This window comes from Pan paniscus, chromosome 4 (assembly GCF_029289425.2).
Source record: "Pan paniscus chromosome 4, NHGRI_mPanPan1-v2.0_pri, whole genome shotgun sequence".
Lineage (NCBI taxonomy): Eukaryota > Metazoa > Chordata > Mammalia > Primates > Hominidae > Pan > Pan paniscus.
Window position 1 is genome coordinate 128,521,987 of NC_073253.2, and position 20,300 is coordinate 128,542,286.

Sequence of the window (20,300 nt, forward strand, 5' to 3'; positions counted from 1 at the left end):
TATAATTTTAAAGCAAAAATGAGTAGAACTTTGAGAAATATAGTGGAAGATGTTAACACACCTCTCTGCAGCTGATGGACTAAGCAGACAAGAAAATCACCAAGGATAGATCTGAACAATACAATGAACCAAGTAGATATAATTGACACATATATAGAATACAGTATCTAACATCAGAATGCACATTCTTTTAAAGTACACATGGAACATTTACCAAAATTGGTCATAAACTCAGTCATAAAACAAGCTTCAATAAATCTCAAAGGATTGATATTATTCAGAGTATGTTCTCTGGCCAGGGGAATCAATAACAAAGAGACAGTTGGAACATGTCCCATTGTATTTGCCAAGAGAAACACAACCCTGGCTATTTCCAACTTTCTTCATATAACAAGCCTTTACTGGGGAAACTGAGCATTGTTGAAGAGATCCAACTCTGGTCTCACTTTAAATTTATACCCACAATTCTTAAGTGGGCCCTCATTGTTGCCCAGCAGTCCTATCATATTTGCCTGGCCAGTTCAGTCTCATGTTGAACTTTTACTTCTCTCTTCAAACCTCCAGGCTTGACTGAGAAAAAACAACTCAAAAAGAAGTTCATCTAACTACCACCCATTGCATCACCTATTGTACTTGTGCCTGGATGTAAGATATTCCACTTCCCCCTGTTATAATGAAAGGATGTAATTTTATCTGGGGCTAGATCTCCACTTGTGTGCTTTGGATTTCATTGACTCCTGCCTAGAGTCAATGCAGGATGAGGATGCAGGAGAGAAAGAGAAGAATTGTGGGAGTAGTTATTCTTAGTAGCATATAGTGCTGTAATGTCACCTACTTTAAAAAGTTCTTTTGTCATTCCCTTCCAGGCATTGCCTCATTTCTTTACATTTACTCACCTTTACAGCAAAACCCTTCCATATGATTGCCTGTATTCACCATCTCCATTTCCTCACCTACGATTCTAACTTGAATCCACTCCAGCAGGCTTGCATTCCACCATTATCCTATCTGTTCCTGCCAAGGTGATCCACGACTCTGTGGTACCAAATCCAATGGTCAGTCCTCAGTCTTCATAACATACACATGCTCATCACAGCATAACTCCCTTGAAACACACTCTTCTTTTAGCTTCAAGAATATCTCTCTTTATCCTAATTTTTTCCTATCTTTCAGGTTATTCCTCCTTGGTCTCCTTTATTGGTTTCTTCTCTCCTTACTGATCTTTAAATGTTGGAGTGCTTCAGGACTCCAATCTTGATCTCTTCTCTGTCTATACCACCTCTTGGTAATTTCATCCAGTTTTCTGGATTAATACAGTTCATATGGTGACGATACCCAAATCGATATCTCTAGCTTAGGCCTCTCCTTTGACTCCAGACCTGTTTATCTAACTGCTTACTTGACTTCTCTACTTACACATCTAACAGTATTTTAAACTTAAATCACCCCCCAATCTGCTCCCTGCCTTGCCTGAAGTCTCTTCTCTTGTAGTGCATTAGTTTCATATTGCTGTAATAACCAATTATTAGAGATTTGATGGCTTAAAACAACACATTTATTCTCTTACAGTTCTGGAGACCAGAAAGCCAAAATCAATTGAAACCAGCACTCCTTCTAGAGGTTCTAGGGGAGAGTATGGTTCCATGCCTTTTTCCAGTCTCCAGAGCTGCATTTCTTGTATCCCTTGGCTTCTGGCCCCTTCATCCCATCTTCAAAGACAGCAATTCAGCATCTTGTTTCAGTTCTCACATTGCCTTTTTCATCTTTGCTGTCAAATTTTTCTTTGCCTCCCTCTTATAAGGACATTTGTGATTGCATTTAGGGCCCATCCAGGTAATCCAGGATAATCTCATTTAAAAATCCTTAATTGAAACACATCTGCAAAGTCCCTTTTGCTATATAAGGCGACATCCACAGGTTCTGCAGATTAGGATGTAGACATCTTGGGGGCTATTATTTAGCCTACCACACATTGTAAATGGTATCACCCTTCTATAGTTGCTTAAGTTAAAAGACAACTTAAATCCTTTTTATCTCAAGCCTTATATTCAATCTGTCAGAAAGAATCTATCAGAAAGTCTTTCAGGCTTCATGTTTAAAATATGTCAAGAAACTGATCATTTTTCACCACTCCCACTGCTGTTGTCATCTCTTGCCTGGATTACATCAGACCAGATTCCTGCTCCATCTTCCTGTTCTTTTGAGACAGAGTGTCGCTCTGCTGCCCAGGCTGGAGTGCAGTGGCGTGATCTCAGCTCACTGCAACCTCCACCTCCCGGGTTCAAGTGATTCTCCTGCCTCGGCCTCCCGTCAAGTGATTCTCCTGCCTCGGCCTCCCGTCAAGTGATTCTCCTGCCTCAGCCTCCTGAGTAGCTGGGATTACAGGCACCTGCCACCACGCCTGGCTAATTTTTTTGTATTTTTAGTAGAGACGGGGTTTCACCACATTGGCCAGGCTGGTCTCAAACTCCTGACCTTAGGTGATCCGCCCACCTCAGCTCCCAAAGTGCTGGGGTTATAGGCGTGCACCACCACACCCAGCCCGTTTGTTAACACAACCACCAGGTTGATTCTTTAAAGATCTAAGTCAGATTGGATCAATCCCCTGATGAAAGCCCTTCTGTGACTTTCTCACTGAAATGTCCTCACTTTGGGCTTTGTTTTAGCTCCTGACTGGCCTCCGAGGCCCTGTGTGAGTGGGCCTTGCTTGGCCTGACTTCATCCTCCCACTCTACCCCTCATCACTGTGCCTTCTCTCAGAGTCTCGGTCCTACCTGGCATCTCATTCACCTTGAGGGAAAAGGCCAATTGAAAATAGTCTTCCTGTTCCTCTTTTGCTTGGAACCTGGTTTTTCATAGTCCTTATTACTTATAGTTCTCTAAAATTCTGATTTATGGTCTGTTCCCCAACTAGAATATGAGTTCTAGGGAAATTATTGCTCATTCATGGCTGTTTCCCTACATAGTAGACAATCAATACTTCATGAATAATTACACATGAATCTTTTCTCCCTTCAGTCTGACCGCCTGGCACAGGAGCTGGGGAGTATGCAGAAAGCAAAGAAGAACGTGGCAGGCTGTGCCCCAGAATTTGAAGTTTTCCTCACTCCATTAAAGAGGTGTACCTGTAGGACTTTCTGGGCTTGGATGTCAACCACAAGGACTCTGCTCAGTGCTGGCTGGGCTACGTAGATGTACCGGTTCCGGACATTGACTGCAGATACCCACTGGCAGGGCTGGGTTGCATTTTTTTCTCTTTGAGGACAGATTTCTTCCTGCAAAGGAGATAGGCTGTCATATATCTTCTTAATTGCCCTTTCCCTCCAACATCTCTAGGTACTCTCTCCCCTGACCCTCCTCTGTGCCTTTCTTCCTCTCTCTTAGAATCCTTTGGATCCATAGAACAGGGCACCCAAGCCCTCCAACATCACTGACTTCTCACTTAACATTCCTTTAATCTTTTGGGGCTAAAACTCCCTTTGCATCCGCTCAGTTAGCAGCTTCCAGGTTCATGTTCTTCTATTCTGTACGCTACCTTCTCCCTCTCCTCATCCTCATTTTAAAAACTTCTGTTCATGGCCAAACTTCTGAAAGAGTTGCCTATACTCCTTCTCCACTTCCCACCTCTTGCATGCTCCTTAACACTCTGGCTCTAGTCCTCAGAGCTGACATTGTTCTCCCCAAGGTCAACATGGACTCCCCACTTATTACATTAAACCTGTGTTGACTCCCTCTGTTCCCTCCCCTCCATCCTCCCTCGGCGGCTGATCCTCTGTTACTGGACTCTGCTCAGTGTGCTGATCTCTATATGCTAGGGTGTCCAGGGTTCACGCCTAAGTTTCTTCTCTAAAATCCACCCCCTTGTTAATCTCATTGAAACCTATGGCTTTAAATACATTCTATGTGCTCACAACTCCCAATTCATACCTTTAGCCCAGGCCTCTTCCCCAAACTCTAGACTTCAATAACCAACTGCCTAGCTCCACTTGGTTGTTCAAAATCAACTCTTGATTTTACTTCCTAATCCTGCTCATTCTACTGAAAACCTGGCAATTCTGCTGTTTGTTTTACTTCCATAGGCCAAAACCTTACAGTCTAGTGAAGTGAGGCCATCCTTGATGCCTCTAACCTCAGGCCCCATCCAATGTCTCACAAGTCATTTCAGATTTACCTTCACAATATATCCAGAAATAGGCTCTGACCATTTCTGCTCCATCACCCTGGCCAGGTCACACTACCTGCCACTTAGGTGACTGCTATAGCATCCGTGTATGCTCCTGGATTCCACCCTAGCCTCCCAACCTGTTCTTGACACAGCAGCCACAGGGATCATTGTAAAATTCAAGTCAGATCATGTGACTCCTCTTTCTCAATTCCCCCTCACTCCCAATAACATTATTTCTTGTTCAGAATAAAATCCCAAGTCTTTCCTACAAGGCCCTCTACATTCGGTCTGCTGCTTTTCTCTCTTACCCACCCTACTCCACGCCATGGGCGTGCTCAGCACTCCTCAATCATGCCGCTCTCCTGCACCAGGGCCTTTGCCTTGGCTGTTCCTTTTGCTTGGAATGTTCTTCCCCAGATATCTACAGGGTTTATTTTCTCATTTCCTTCAGGTCTCTGCTTAGTGTCACCTTATTGGGAGGTCTTCTCTGACCTCGTCTATCTCAGCTCTCCTTGTACCCTTACTCTCTTACCAGCTGCATTTTCCATTTACCACTTGACTTTCTGCATTCATTTGTCTACCTGGGCACAGCCTTTCCTCCTTCACTAGATTGTAAGTAAGTTCCTTGAGGGCAGGTCTTTGGTTCACTGCTATATGATTAGCACCTAGTACAGTGCCTGGCACAGAGTCAGTGCTTAAAATGTATTTGTTGACAGAATAAATGAGTGTAAAAGGGGACCTTCTTTTCCTTTGTCTTACATGATATACAGTCTCATGGTTTTCCTTGCGATTGTGGCCCAACTCTGTCTCAATCTTCTTTGTGGTTCCTCTTAGTCTGCCTGTCCCTGAACTGTTGGTGACTCCAGGGTTCTGTTCCAGATACCCATCTCAAATCACTTGCACATGCCCTTGTCTGTCCCATTTGGCCAACACTCACATGCTAATGGCACCCAGATCTGTCTTTATCTCAGAACCTTCTCCAGCTCCTGCTTGGTTCTCTCATGCCACCCCCCTTTCTCTCCTAGGTGACTGCAATAGCTTTGAAACTAGTCTCTCTCCTTTTACTCTTGTTGTCATGTTTAATCCTTATATAATCCCAACTTGCCTATGAGACAACTGCAGCTTAGAGAGGCTAGGTAACTTTTCTAAAGCTACTTAGTCTACAGAGGTGGGATTTGAACCCAAGTCTACCTGACTCTGAAGGCTATGCCTTTATCTGTGACATCACGCTGCCTCCTTCTGGAAAAAGTAGACATCTAAGCCAGCGGAGAGGCCTGACGTGGGATGCACCAATCTCCTACTCACCAGCCCTTCAGGAAGAGGCTTGTCCCATTGTAATTCTCGTTAGGTGTTTGAGCATTTTCTAGATGGAAAATCATTCTTTGGGATCATTCCCCAGCTCACCACAGTCTTATATTGCCTGAAACACCTTCAGGACCTCTCTGTGTCTTGTGTCTAGCTTCTTATCCAGGAAAACTGAATCCCGGTTAGGATTTGAGAGAGTCCCTCCAAGTTACAGGTTAGGTTACTACAAATATATGAGAAATTTGTGCCAATGTGATGGAGTGCAATTGTTTAAACCTAATTGCTGGAACTCTTTCTAACCGGCTTCATAGCTGTTATTAATATATGGAAGGAACATTGATGGGAAATAACACTTCTAAAAAATAATTAACTCAAATGAAACAGCCTGGAAAACAGCTTTTCCCAAAGCCACAAATGTGAGAAATGGAACAGCCTGAGATATACCAATAGCTAGCACAGCAATGCTTTAGGAACTTGCCTGGGCCAAGCCCACTTCCTCCATGGGCTCCAAGCCTGTAACTATTCACTGAGTGAATTGTGCACAGTTATTTCATTTTGTACAACTGAGGACACACTGTATCCTCAAGGGGAAGGCATATGGGGCATTGACATGACCCTTTGGGATTCAACACTATAGTCCTGTCCTCAAGGAGTGCAGGGTATCCTGCAAGGCCAAGTGGGAAACAAGCCAGAGGAACAGAGGCCTGGTGTGGGGGCCACAGCCCTGGGGGAGACCTCCTAAGGCTATCCTGGAAGGGCTTTCCTGGATCCTCTATCAGCAATCATCTCTCCTGCCTCTGCCCACTGAATGTTCCATCGTTATTTTCTACCTGGCCTTAGTTTCCTGAAGGCTACTGAGAAAACACATGTTTGGCAGCTGTCTGTTCACATTGCTGTCTCCATCGTTTGACTGTGAATTTCTGGAGGCCAGGAACCCATTTGTACCGCCTGGGCCTCACCTGAGGCTCAGTGCAGAGAAGTGGCTTCTGGATGAAGGAATGAGAATTTTAAATTCTCAGCCTCATCTATTCCTCTCTTAGCCTGGGAAAAAATTTGGAACCACACCACATATAGCAAATGGAATTTTAGAAATCAAATGGCATGCCTGGTTAAAGATGGACTTTTTAGGATTTTGCCTGTGTATGATGTAGAAGCTGCCCCAGGCACAGATACTTACATAGCTCATGAAAATCTTTTCCGTGGGTTTGAGGTGCCTCTGGATCTCACAGTCCACAGGATGGATGACGATGATACCGTCGTCGGAGAAGACATAGAACATGTTTCCCACGCTGAGGCCTGGGAGGAGCAAATGGAATGGGCATGCCCTCCAAGCAGTCGGCCCCTGGGCAGGGTCACACGCAGCATTGAACACACAAGAAACCGGCCACGTGGATGCATCTGGTGCAGGCACGAGATGCAATTCCTGGTCAGGGTGGGGTAGAATGAGCAGCCAGCTTGTAGCTGGATGGGTGCAGAGAGGGCCCCCCAGGACTATGAATCAGTAAAGCATGTCACAGGCTACGTACAGCTGCCCTAAGTCATCTAGAGTTGGCCACAGGTTTTCAGATAAAAGCCTTGGCTTTGATGTACATTTGACCTTTCCTGTTCTGAAAGGGAAAGCCTCCCTTGATTGTTTATAATATACTAGTCACATCAGGATGGATCAGTGGATGCCAAAGTAGCAAAGGCTTTCATTTGCTTTTTTAAACCCATGTATGTACAGTGTCACTTCCTGGAATGTGGAGACTAAGAATGCTGCCCTTTGCCCAAACTCTGTCCTGGCTGTGCTGGCCAACCCCTCTTTCCAGACAGCTTGCTCTTACTTCTGTTCCCTGCCCCCCCACCGCCCCCCACCGTTTCTCTGGCAGCCCGTGCCAGGCAGCAGAACCTACACTCCAGTCATGCCCCCTGCCTGCCCTGACCCCAGCCCAGGGCTGTAGCTGTCTCGGGAGAAGGTCTAAGCAAACCAGCTGAGAAGGGGCCTTGGGGACCAGCTAGCTCAGCCTCCTTATTTTAAAGACAAACTGAGGTCCAAGGAGGGAAAGGGACTTGTCTGAGGCCACCTGTCTCTGTGCCAGAGCTGGAGCTAGACCCTGAGCCCTGCATTCTGGCCTCTGTCCCTCGTTCTGCCTCTATAAAGGGGGGGGAACAAGGTACAAAGAGATGTAAGCTCTAGAGCGCTCCTTCCCTCTTTCCTTCTCCCTGTCTTTCTGTCTCCTCCCGACTCTGTCTCCTTATTTCTATCTCCCCTTTCCCTTCCTTTCTTCATTTCTTTTAAATCTAGAACATTAAGATCTCTGTAAATTCTAGGGTAAATATGTAGAAAAATCTCTTTTCTAGTTTTTTTTTTTTTTTTTTTTAGCATGCTGAGAAAACTGGTATGCTGGTTTAATGGACTATCTGGGCAAGTTTTTAGTGAGTTAGAAAACAACAAAACAGGAATCACTGTTTTACTTTTTTCCAACAACTCTGCATGCAGTTTTCTGGGCCTTGGGTCCTTGGCACCCAGAGGCACTAATGTGAGTGGTCCTTGCTGTTGAACAAGGGGCTGACTCTATGATAAACCTCAGCCGCCTCCAGCGTCTGTGCTGAGACAGGCTCTGGGCAGGAGGGCTCCTGCCACCAGGAGCAGCTGGAACCCAGCCTCTCAGAAGCTGTGAACACCAGGGAGTATCCAGCATAGCTCTCCATAAGCAATCCCGGGGGACTCAGGGGCGCTGGGCAGCCTGTTTCTCAAAAACCAGATGAAGCTCAGCTCCCGCCAAGAGTCAGTCTTAGCTCCACAGCATCTCAGTGTTTGGAGCCAGCACTCCAGCACACACCTGCCCTGACCCCATCTACCTCACCCACAGCAGGAACTTCTCTTCTGTACTCTTTCACCTGACAAACTGCTTCCACGCAAACCTAGGGGCCAGAGGGGTCAAAGTCCCCACTAAGCCACAAACTCCAGGAACAGCCTCCCAAGTCTGCTTAGAAAATCGGTAGTTGGAAGAACCAACATAAGATTGAAAGCGTAATAGAGCCCACATGGGGTTTGTGGCTGTAGCTACATTCTGGGCTGAGTGCAGTACCTTGGCCTTGCTCACAGTCGGCCCTGGAATATGAGGCTCAACAAACAGTCATTCAACAAGTAATTGACTTCACGGGATACCCAGCCTCCTGATCCAGCTCCCTGGAAGCTGCCTGAGTGTAGCTTCTGCTAAGAGGGCCCGAAGGAGCTGTTTTTGCTTTTGTCTGTTCTCCTCTCATTTCTCCTGTTGAGACTTGGGTGTCCCCTGAGGCCTACTGGCCTCTTCATTTTGGCTCCTTATCCCTATCTCCAGACCTTGAGTTTCAGGAGTGAAGGGTACAAGCCTCTAGCTACCCAGGCAGTATTGAATTTGTTCACTGCTCAATTGTTCAATATACCTACCAACCCTATGCCCCAAGGCGGCTGTGCGTCTTTAGCGGGCACTGGGGTCTTTGTAGCTGATTTCACATCCCATGGGGCCTCTTGCATTCTTGGTAGGTCTCTACTTCTGAAACTTGAGACCCTTTGTAGTAACCTCCCCTAAGGAAAACACCACCTCTTAAACACTTGAGTGACTGTGCATCTCAGCCTAGATGCTGCTAGTTCAGCAGCTGTGAGAGCCTAAGGGGCCGCTGTGATCAGCAACTGTTGCTATTGACAGCAGTTCCTTGTTTTCTGGGCTCTGCCTTTGTTTTGTTCCCAGACTTATCATGTCAGCTTTAGTTCCTGACGTTCAGGAAATTGTTCTGAGTATGTGTCTGCATGCATATGCCAGACTGCAGGTAACACCGTGTGAAGTTCTTGAGGAAAAAATGAGATGGGAAATGTCTTGGTTTTCAAACAGGGAGATTTTGTGCTTAACCCATCAATCACATGGTACCTCCTGCTGCTGCCCACTGAGCTGGAGAATGAGTTGCCACAAGGGGATTTGGACTCAGATCTGGTTGTGGGGACACAGTGGGGACTGGGACCCGGGCATGCACCTGCACCCCACACAGTGACTCAGGCTCTGCCACCAGCTCCCACACATGCCCACTATATTTTCAGCCATATGAAATTGTCAATCTTAGACCACTTTGATGCACAAAAATGGCAACTTCATATGGCTCAACTTACTAAAGATTTGCTTGATAAATATGTTTCTAAACATCTATACATTTAAAAATATACATTGGCAGAAATCATGGCAGCTTTTTTCCTCAGCATTTCCTCAAAGCATATTTAAGGTACAGTGACTAACTAGTAGAGATCTACAACTTGTTTTGTCTTTTTAAAACCACACAAGATAGGCAAAACACTAAACCCAACACCAGTCAGCTACTGGAAAAAAGTTTAAGGCCCAGATCTGACCAGGAACCCTTACCAACTGTTCTGCTTCAGCAGAGATTACAAGCCACTTTTAATGAAAGCTTTGCATTTAAAAATTTCTCATTAAAGACATGAGTACATTTTAAATTTGATTCAATGCATATGCCACTTGAATTTGACATTGACTTCCTGCTCCCATAGGGCTGCTTTGTGTGGGAAAGCTGATGGCAGATCATGGAAAGACGGCCCATCATAGAACCACACACACGTGATCACAGGCATGACGCAAAACAATGAAGCTTGGTACCTTCCTCTCGCCACAGGATGTTTGCAACTGCAGCAGCAGAGAATGAGGAAAGCAGGAGTGTGATGGAGGCAAGGAAAAAGAAGAAAGCAGTGTTAAACCGTCACTGCAGTGATTCCATTTATGAAGATCCTGGTACCTAGTCCATCACTTACAGAATCTATACCACTCATTGCCCTAGGAACAGTATCTTGGGGGAAGCTCTGGACATGAACAAATGCTTTCAGGTCTCCAGACCCTTTGATTCTTAAGTGAATCTTTGAAATCATGCCCTAGGACCACAGAAGCTAATGGAATTTCTCATATTTCATGGATGATCAAGAGTAAGCAACATCTCTCCCAGATTTCCTGGACAACCAGCAGGAGAAGTGACTTTCAAGTAGGATTCTCCTAAGATGACCACATGAAATACTTCTGATTATCTACTTTGATGAAAATGGCTTAGCCTGGAGTCTTTGACCATGATTAACACCCATGTCTATGAAATCACACCTGCAGGCCTACCTGGGGAGCAGTGGTTATGAGGAGAGCACGCTTAGCACACCGATGGGCTGGACCCCTAGCGTAAAGGCTACCACACTCCCAATGGTGTGCATGTGTGCACAGGTCAGGTTCTGGGCCACTGTGGGACATCACATGGATGAAGGGCAGAGGTTCAGGGCATATAGCAAGTAAAAAGCAGAGCTGGGACTCGACTATTTGGGTTTCCTTGTGTTCCTGGGCTCTGTCTGCTGTCCAGGGAATCTCCCTGTCTGTTTCCAGAGTTGTCTAGGTTGCCAGGGAAGGCCTGCTCACCTCTGGGTGCCCTCCAATTCCAGCTTTATGCAAAGAGGGATATGAGGCTTACCCCTGTCTTCACGGGCTCATGGTTGGCAGCTGTGGCCCTGGTCAATTGGTGCCCTCCCTTGCCACCCAACACCTCCCAGCCAGCTCAGTGAGAAGCATAAACGCGTGTCGACTTACGGGTCTTTCTAGCTGAGTCTTCAATGAAGAGTGAGGAGATATCTTCATCCACACCCACTTCATTTTTGGCAATGCAGGTGTATGCCCCTGTGTCTTCATACCGAACACTGCTGATGTGGAGTTCGCTCCCATTGGCTGCAGACAGGACAGTGCTCAGGGTGGACTGCTCAGCTGGAGACCCACTCACTTTCCTTTATGGGGCCATTGAGAGTGTTAGGGCTGCCCAGCCCCTGGGCAGCCAGCAGCCCTGATTATACGCCCAGGAAGGGCTGGCACATCTGAAATGCACTGAGGGTGAGCTGGACCTGAGTGACAGCTTCTCATCATTGCTCTCAGCCCCAAAAGATCTGTGTGAGCCCAGATAACAGGGAAATTTGGGAGCCATCCGTTCACTCCTAACCTGTCTGACTTATAAACAAATTATACCTTTCATTTCCATTCCTGGCGTCTCAGCGTGATTTGAATGGGAATATTGCATAGATGTCTACCAAGGGCAGTTCTTACCTAAAAGGGAGAGCTGTTTAGACATCTGAGTTGAGACATCCACGCCGTTTTTCAGCCAAGTGATTCTGGGCATGGGAATGCCCTCCGCATGGCATCTCAGGCTGGCTGCCACTCCGGGCTCCTGTGCCTGGCTCTCTGGATAGACACGGATGACTGGCGGCACTGTGGGTGAGAGTCAGTGCTGGTGAGAAAGAGACGGCCCTGACCTGGACTTGGGCCTGTGGCCCAACCTGAGACCCTGCTCCAGAGGGGGTGAACCCAAGAGGTGACTGGAGTTCTGTGTTTAACCAGATTATAATAATCCTGTCCAGCAACTCAAGCTCTAAAAGAAAGGGCTATAAAATGGATTGCAGATAATAAACATGTCAGACTTTGTACCCTATGACTCATGGCTTTCATCATTATTCTAAATACGATCAGAAGGCCATCCAAATATTTAATGCTGTTCAGCTGCTACATGTAAAGAGCAGCAGCCACTGAAATTTATTTCTGAATAAAATTTAGATACATTCCCTTTCTGTTATCAGAAAGCCATTGGATAGGGGTTAATTTCTTGCAGGAAATGTATCGGAAAGCACTTATGGCACTGACTGGCAGGGCCTCTGTTCTGGGGAAGTTCATTCATTTTCCGGTGGGCCATTCTCATTTCTCCACTTCTCAACCCCTGGAACATGGGTGAAAGGCCAGGTGTGCCCTCCTCAGCTTGGAGTGACTCAGCCATGGGCCCTGGCAGTCAGGTTCAGGGTTGGGGGTGTGAGCCTGCCCACTCACCAGACGAGCATGGGTGGGCAAGGCTCCAGCACCCTCCACAGAGCTCTGGCCCTTCCTACCCAGCCTGGCTGTGGGGAGGGGCCTGGAAGAAGCAATGAGGGTCTGGAGGACCCTCCCTCTTACCCCTAGCTCTGGGTCCAGGAGATAAGTATCATTTTTAGTGGAATTGAGGGTTCTTCCTTATCTATAACTTTTACTTTACACACTTTCAAAAAAGATTTGTGAGATGTAAACATAACTGCATATTAAACTAAACACACTGTCCCTGGAGATGGGGGAGATGGATTCTTCTTGAAGTGGACAGCTACATTTTCCTAGAGTTATCTGGAACTCCCTGTTGTTCAGTTAAAGAAAGCATCCCAGTACTTTAGAATAGAGAAGATTTTTCTTGGAACCAGAGCACAGAACAAATTGGTACTTATGTACAAAAGGCAATGGTGTGGATCCCGGGACCTGAGTGGGGTAGAATTTTTGTGATGCATGTGGGGTGGGCAGAGGATAAAAGAAAAACTCCACAGCCTCCCTGTGAGAAATGAACTCTGTAGCTCCTGTCACAGCTCCTCAGGAGCTGCTCATAATTCCATCAACTCAGTCTGAATTTCAAGTCTTTTCTTGATCTGTGGGACACAGTTGGAGGCAGAGGTGAAAGCTAAATGGACAACTGCCTAGGGAGACAATCCCATCCTCCAATGGTCCAGAGCTGTTTCAATAACATGAGCTCAGAGCACCCAATGCCAAACCACACAGAGACCCAAAACAATAAAGTCAGAGTCCTCGCCTCAGTTTTTCTTTGTTTGAAGCCCTGGGGGAGAATGCCAGGGAGTGGCAGAAAAGCCTGTCACAAGTCAGGCCACTAGGGGTGGAGGAGGTCCATGGAGCTCCAGCGGAGGCATGTCTGCAGGACTGCTTCCAACATAAACGTGTAGCTCTCTTCTCTGACCCGTTTGATCCAAAGAGGAAAGAAAGAAACTTCCCTGCTTGATTCAAAGAGGAAAGAAAGAAACTTCCCTACACCTTGCCTTGGGTAGAGGGAGGAGTGGGGTTCCCTTTGAATTTTGGTCGGAATTCAGGAACGCAGAGAGAGAACCAGGAGTACTGGCCTTGGGGGTGGTTGGAGAAGGTGGTAGCATAGAGCCACCAGAGTTCTAGAATAGGAATGGCCAGGACCTGGGGTTAATAAGCTTGGGTTCTTACTAGATCATTGTCTATTTCTACAAGCCTGCCTGGCAACCACAGAGTAAACTTAAAGAAAGAAGAAGAATCAATGGAGACGGAAGCATAAATGAATGAATCAACCAGAAAGCTAAAGAACAGAACTGGTAAAGAAATCTAAGGGCTGTTTGTAAAAACCAACAAAACAGCCAAATTCCTGGGATGTTTGATCAATAAAAAAATAGAAAAAGAACACAGAAGGGATTAAAAAATATGAGAATGCTGTATTTAATTATTGGTAATAAATGTGAAAGTCTCAGTGAAATGGATCATTTAAAAGGAAACTTTAGGCCAGGTGCGGTGGCTCATGCCTATTATCTCAGCACTTTGGGAGGCCGAGGTGGGCAGATCCCTTGAGCCCACATGTTCGAGACTAGCCTGGGCAACATGGCAAAACCCCACCTCTATCAAACATGCAAACATTAGCCAGGTGTGGTGGCACACACCTCTGGTCCCAGCTACTCAGTAGGCTGAGGTGGGAGGATCCCTTGAACCTGGAAGGTCGAGGCTGTAGTGAGCCATGATTGTGCCACTGCACTCCAGCCTGGGTGACAGAGCAAGAACCTCTCTCAAATAATAATAATAAAAATAAAAAAAGGAAACTTGGAAGTACCAGCATTGAGTTAAGGAGAGAATATTTAAAACAACTGTAAAGTACTACTAACTCAAAAGGCACTCTGACAAGTTTTATCAGATAATTCCTTCATTCATTTAAGGAATGAATAATTCCTAGAGCATGGAACAGGGAAGATGTTCCAAATTACATCACGAAGGTAGCATAACCTGGACACCAAAACCCGGCAGAGAATGCAAAAAAGACTACACACTGATCTCACTTAGGACGTGATACACCAAAATTCTAAGTAAAATATGGACAAGTCAAAACTAGCATGGTATTAAAAGAACATACTGTGGGCAAGGGTAATATGTTTCAATGGCTAACTATTAGGAAATCTACCATTAATCATTCCAAAGTCAAGGAGAAAAACCATTTGACTCTCTTGCTAGACACTAGAAGGGCCTTTGAAAAAAGTTCAAAATCAATTTCTTGGGGAAAAACCCTCAATAAAATAGGAATAGAATGATATTTTCTTCATGCAATGAAGAATATCTCTATAAAAAGAAGAAACAACACCATTCTTTTTCAAATGGTGAAACATTAATTTGGGAAAAAAGAAAAAGGACAAAGGAAGAGAGGCAATACCAGACTCCCAATGTCACACTGGATGTTGTCAATGGAAGGCAAGAAATGAGAGGCACAAATAGTACAAAGATGGAAAAAAATCATATGTAGTTATATCCAGGTAATGCACCAATAAAGTTATAAGGATTAATTGGTACGTAACGAGGCCAGTACTAAAATATACAAAATTAACAGCTTGCTTATACACCAGCAATGGCCAGACAGAAAATATAATGGAACTCAATGAAGAAAACAATAAAACCTCACTGATGACATTAAAAAAGGCTTGGATAATTGGAGAGAGATGCTCTTGGATAGAAAGACTTAATATCGTTAGGAAACAAATTCAAAATTAAGCCATATGTTTAATCTAACTCCAATTAAAAAATCAGTTGGTAGGTGCCAGGCACCGTGGCTCATGTCTGTAATCCCAGCACTTTGGGAGGCTGAGGTGGGCAGATCGCTTGAGTCCAGGAGTTTGAGACCAGCCTGGGCAACGTGGTGAAACCCTGATTCTACCAAAAATACAAAAAATTAGCCAGATATGGTGGCATGCACCTGTAATCCCAGCTACTTGGGAGGCTGAGATGGGAGGATTGCTTGAGCCTGGAAAGTTGAGGCTGCAGTGAGCCTAGATCATGCTATTGCACTCCAACCTGGGCAACTGAGGGAGACCTTGTCTTAAAAAAAAAAAATCAGTTGGTTGGGGCTTGACAAAACAATTCTGAATTTAGAAGAAAAAATATGCAAGAACAGCTGAGGAAATTTTGAAAAAAGGGAGTGATTGTCATTTTGCTATATCAGATATTACAAAGTTAGATAATACCAAATGTTGCAAAGTGGGGTGCAGGGAGAGAGGACTGAGGAAGAGCTGAGGGCGTTCTGACTGTGGCACCGCCTTAATGATCTTGATGCATTTTACAAAGCTGTCAATTCAATACTGTGCAGCCAAAGTTTACTAAATGCCAGCCAAGTGTCAGGCATGTCACACATAGAAGTGGGGAGATAGCCTCAGGCCCTACCCTCATGGAGCTTTCTGTCTGGGGGAAGTGATTCAAGAATGAACCATGAGTGAGACAGTCACTTCCAGAGGGAGCTTTGGGAGCACAGGGACAGTGGTCCCAGAAAATTGTCAGAACAGGGAACAGACTCCACCCTCTCACTTCACCCAGGAAGTGCTTCCTGATGTCTATGGTGCCTGTCCTTTTACTGGCGGTGGGCTTGTCCAGTGAACTGGAAACTCAAGGAATGAGCTTGCCTCTGTATGGTGGGTGGTACACCGGCCCCTCAGTGAGGCGGCCAGCACCAGGGCTGGACACTGGCCTGTGCCTCAGCCCTGGCCTCTGATAGGAATCCTGCAGACCCACATGAATCACATAGGGGCAGGTCGGGGGAGCCTGGTAAAGCACGATGCTGGGCTCACCCCCAGCGTCTGATTCCTAAGATCTGAGATGGGGCTGGAGGATGTGCATTTACCTAACAGGTTCCAAGGGAGACCCTGAGTCAGTTGTGACTTGGAAGCTCTCCCAGACCAATTCAGGGCTAATTTTGAACCGAAGTGCATGCCAGTGTTCTAGAACAAAATGAAACCTGACTGCAAGTCAAGGGTGTGGAATGAATCATTCACTTAAAAATACATGAGTAAATGCAAGACACCTGGGTCTCCATTAGCAGGGGCAAAAAGATGGCTCACATGTGCTTAGAGTGAGATGCACCCTCTGCTGGTCTTGAGGTTTTTTTTGAGCCAAAGTGGGTAAGATGACTCCTCACTGGCCTCCAGCCCTTCAGCAGGACTAAAGAGGGGGCCTCAGATCTGCCTGCTCCACCTCCGGTGCCCCTGTGTCTCCCCAGTTTTGCCCCAACTCTCTACTGGGGATCACTAGGCCTCTTCTCCTCCTGCGCCTTATCCCAGATCATGCCAATCTCCACTAGAAGCCTAGGCCTCTGGGGCATCCCTCCTCCCCAGAACCTTCTGTCGTGCCTTCTGGAACTCATGTTCTGTCATTAGCAACATCTCCCACATCCTCAGACTCTTCTATGAGCACTCCTTCACCTTCTTGCTCCAGTGGAAACCTGGCTTCCTCCTGAGGACGCAGCTTCTCCTGCAGCGGCTTCAGGGGCGGCCCCTTCTCTTGGTACCACTAGGGTGGGAGGTGGGGTAGGCGTCCTCCTGGGCCCTCGTTGCCACTTCCAGACCATTCTCATGTCACACCCACCTCCTACCTAGACACCACCCCCGCTCGGACATAGCTCCCACACCTCTCACTCCTGCATCCTGGTCCCCTTTTCTACTGGATTTTTCCTGTTAGCCCACACAATGCTTTTATTTCTCCTACCTTGAAAAAAAAAAAAAAAAACCCTTCTCTTTATCCCAGTTTCTCTCTCAACTATGCCCCATTTTTCTCCTTGAAAACACCCTGAAGTGTTGTCCATACTCAAAGTTAGAGCCAGCTCTGGGCAGCTCCTACCCGTGCCAGAGCTCTGGATCCAGCCTCCCGCCAGGAGGATGGAGCAGTGTGGACAGGGAGGGTCTATGTGGGTGTGTGAAGTTCCTGGGGCCCTGCCAGGAAAGGCGGAGACCAAGCTCTCTGCCAGCAACGTGGCAGAGACCCAACTCTTTCCTTTGGCCCTGATATCCTCTTTTGCTTTTGTGTTAATCCACACATTAAAAATAATGTGAAATTAATATATCCTAGGCACATTCATTTTCTTTTTTCTTTGAGATAGAGTCTCCCTCTGTCGCCCAGGTTGGAGTGCAGCAGTGCTATCTCAGCTCATTGCAAACTTCACCTCTCGGGTTCAAGCAATTCTCATACCTCAGCCTCCCAAGTAGCTGGGATTACAGGTACGTGCCACCACACGTGGCTAATTTTTGTATTTTTTGTAGAGACAGGGTTTCACCATGTTGGCCAGGCTGGGTTTGAACTCCTGGGCTCAAGCGATCCAGCCTCAACCTCCCAAAGTGCTGTGATTATAGGCGTGAGCCACCACACCGGCCTCACTTTCTCTTAAATTTGAAAATCTTCAAGTGAAAACATTTGCATCCGTAACACAAAGGCCCACTGTCTTTGGGAAACACCGCCCATTCCCAATGTGAAAGGCAGCGTAAAGAGATCCTTAAGTAAGAGGCACAGTCACGAAAGTAGCATGCGGGAGTGATAAACAGATTCAGGAGGTTATTATTGTGTTTTTGGGAATGAATCGCTACTTGTCTGAACTGTGGGGAGGTCAAGGGTGTTTTTAATTTAATGGATTAATCATTTATGTCTTATTTCTTTTTCCTTTCTATGAAAGCAATGCAAGAGGTTTACCCAAAGTTATAAATCACGTCAGTGCTCGGGCCGCATCTCTGGGAGGTCTGGGCTATGGGCAAGTTATACTAATAATTTGAGAGAGGAAGTAGTTGCTGGAATGGTTTCTTTAGTCAACCGAATCAGGGCAGAGTCATGGAAGGGGAAGTCCCAGAAGGTGGTGGCCCCACCTGTGCATGGAATCTTGACCCCACTGCTGGCAGTGTGGCAGCTCCAGGGAGAAGCAGCCTATATTCTATTCTTGGCTTGAACATTTTCTCTGGGTCTTGATTTTCCAAACTGTATAATGGGAAGGAGGCTCTCTGAGGGGCCACCAGCTCTGACCATCTGTGTCCACCAACTATAGCTAAATTTGGCTTGAGTTACACCAACAATCACCCCCGTATCTACCCTACCTTGGACTTTGAACTACATCCTCTGCCAGGCATTTCCCAAGCATTATATACATATTCTATTTCATCAGACGAGGTTGAGGCAGCCAGCAGTGTGACCTAGAGGTCAGAGTATGGGGTCTGGATCCAGAGCAACCCCCAGCAGTTGTGTGACCCCAGGCAAGTGACCTTTTTTAGCAAATCATCCATGAAGTGGATTAAGATACGTGGATGGGAAGGTCCATGTGAGGGGCTGAGTACAGGGACTGACCAAGGCAAGTGCTGGGAAAACCCTGGCTGCTGTCATCAGGAGGCAGTGAATTCTTCAGTTTCTGGGACTCCTGGCAACACAGGGCCTGTGAGAATCAAGGAAAAGCTTCCAAGCCTCAGTTTCTGTCCTGGCTTGGCTAAGATGAGGCTCATTGGGCCTCCTGGGGAGGGAGACGGACACAAGCCCTTGTCGAAGGAAATAGAGCCTCCTAATTGAACAAGTGATATGGTTCCATACCACCTGGAAGGAGTGGTGGATTTCAGTTTCTGCTCGCACTAGACCCAGAGGCCACAGCGGCTCACCAGCACTGTGTTGCCTAAGGGGCATGCTCCATGCTCCACACTGTCTGTGGCAGCCCCAGCTGCTGAGCATGACTGGCCTGAATGGCTCACGCCATGGCACTTGGATTTGTTTCACCTGTGGAGGCTTTGGGTAGAGCCAAATACGAAAATTGGTCAACAGACTTTGCCCTTTCCACACGGTTCCCCTTTACTTATAAGAGAGATGATATATTTTGGGGTTAGATATTTCTTTAAGAAGACAGAATACAGGAGGGGGCGAGGGTTGATCTGAGCAGCAGTTTGGGGAGGCTATGAGGGGACAACATGCATGGAGCCATTTACTAACCATTCACCTGCAGGACGTGGGTCTGGAACAGCTGCTCGTGGCCAGAAGCATGGCAGGTGTAATTGCCCATGTGGATGGTGGTCACCTTGGTGATGTACAGGGAATCATCCTCTCCAAAGTCCTGCACAGGGCAAAGACGACGATGAGACTGGCCTCTTTATTGAACGGGCTGGAAACCATAGCTGTCTCCTGGTTTTCCAGAAATCCTGCAGCTGGGAGAGAGTTCCTTTCTGCCTGGCCCTTGCTCAGCCAGAGCTGTCTGCAGGGGTGAGCCGTCCTGGGCAGCAGCAACCCCATCTTGCCTCCACATTGTGGGCCCAGACCTCTGCATCTGTTTAAGGCCTTGTGTACCTGGCCCCTCCTCCACGAGGCCCGGTTTGAACACATCCCCCAGCACACGCCCTCTCAATTTCAAGCAACTAGGCCCACGTGTCCCCCCATTTACCGGCTGCCTGCTTGATTCTCAGGGGTGTTGCTCACCTGATGAGCAGCTCTGTTTCTGGAGGCCAGGCCTTGTTTGGAGCGGGGGTTAGCTGACTTTCTTAAGGGGCTAGCGAGCAGATATTTTTGGCTTCATGGGTAGCACAGTTTCTGCCAAATACCCAACTCCGCCATTACAGCATGAAAATAGCCTTCAAGACACATAAATTAATGAATGTGGCTGTGTTCCACTGAAGTTTTATTTAAAGTTGGTGGCCTGGATTTGGCCCATGGGCTGCAGTTGGCCTGCCTATGGTTTAGATCCCACCTCAATCCCAGCATGATTTCAGGCTGCTTGCAGAGATCTTGGTAACCCAAGGGAAGGGAAATAGAACTAAAGGGAAAATGGGGCAAACAAAAAAACCAGGGCAGGAACATCAAAGAGCACTAGGAAGGGCGGATGCCCATGGGTTCCACAGGAAATGGCTCAATAAGCCTCAGCACTGTCATCTCTGCAGCCTCACACGATGGGGTCTTACTGGGCCAGTGCACAGAGGAGGGATGGGCAGGAGGGG

General features: G+C 46.7%; 1 protein-coding gene across 1 annotated transcript in view; it reads right to left on the reverse strand.

Annotated features, from left to right (window-relative positions):
- Positions 1-20,300, reverse strand: part of FSTL4 (follistatin like 4) — a 410,518-nt gene that overhangs the window by 20,615 nt on the left and 369,603 nt on the right. Inside the window, exons 8-13 of the mRNA XM_003829286.4 lie at positions 19,306-19,426; positions 11,560-11,721; positions 11,056-11,190; positions 10,096-10,122; positions 6,648-6,766; positions 3,126-3,275 (exon numbers count right to left, since the gene is read on the reverse strand). Of these exons, the coding sequence (XP_003829334.3) occupies positions 3,126-3,275; positions 6,648-6,766; positions 10,096-10,122; positions 11,056-11,190; positions 11,560-11,721; positions 19,306-19,426 (714 nt within the window). The remainder of the gene's footprint in view (positions 1-3,125; positions 3,276-6,647; positions 6,767-10,095; positions 10,123-11,055; positions 11,191-11,559; positions 11,722-19,305; positions 19,427-20,300) is intronic.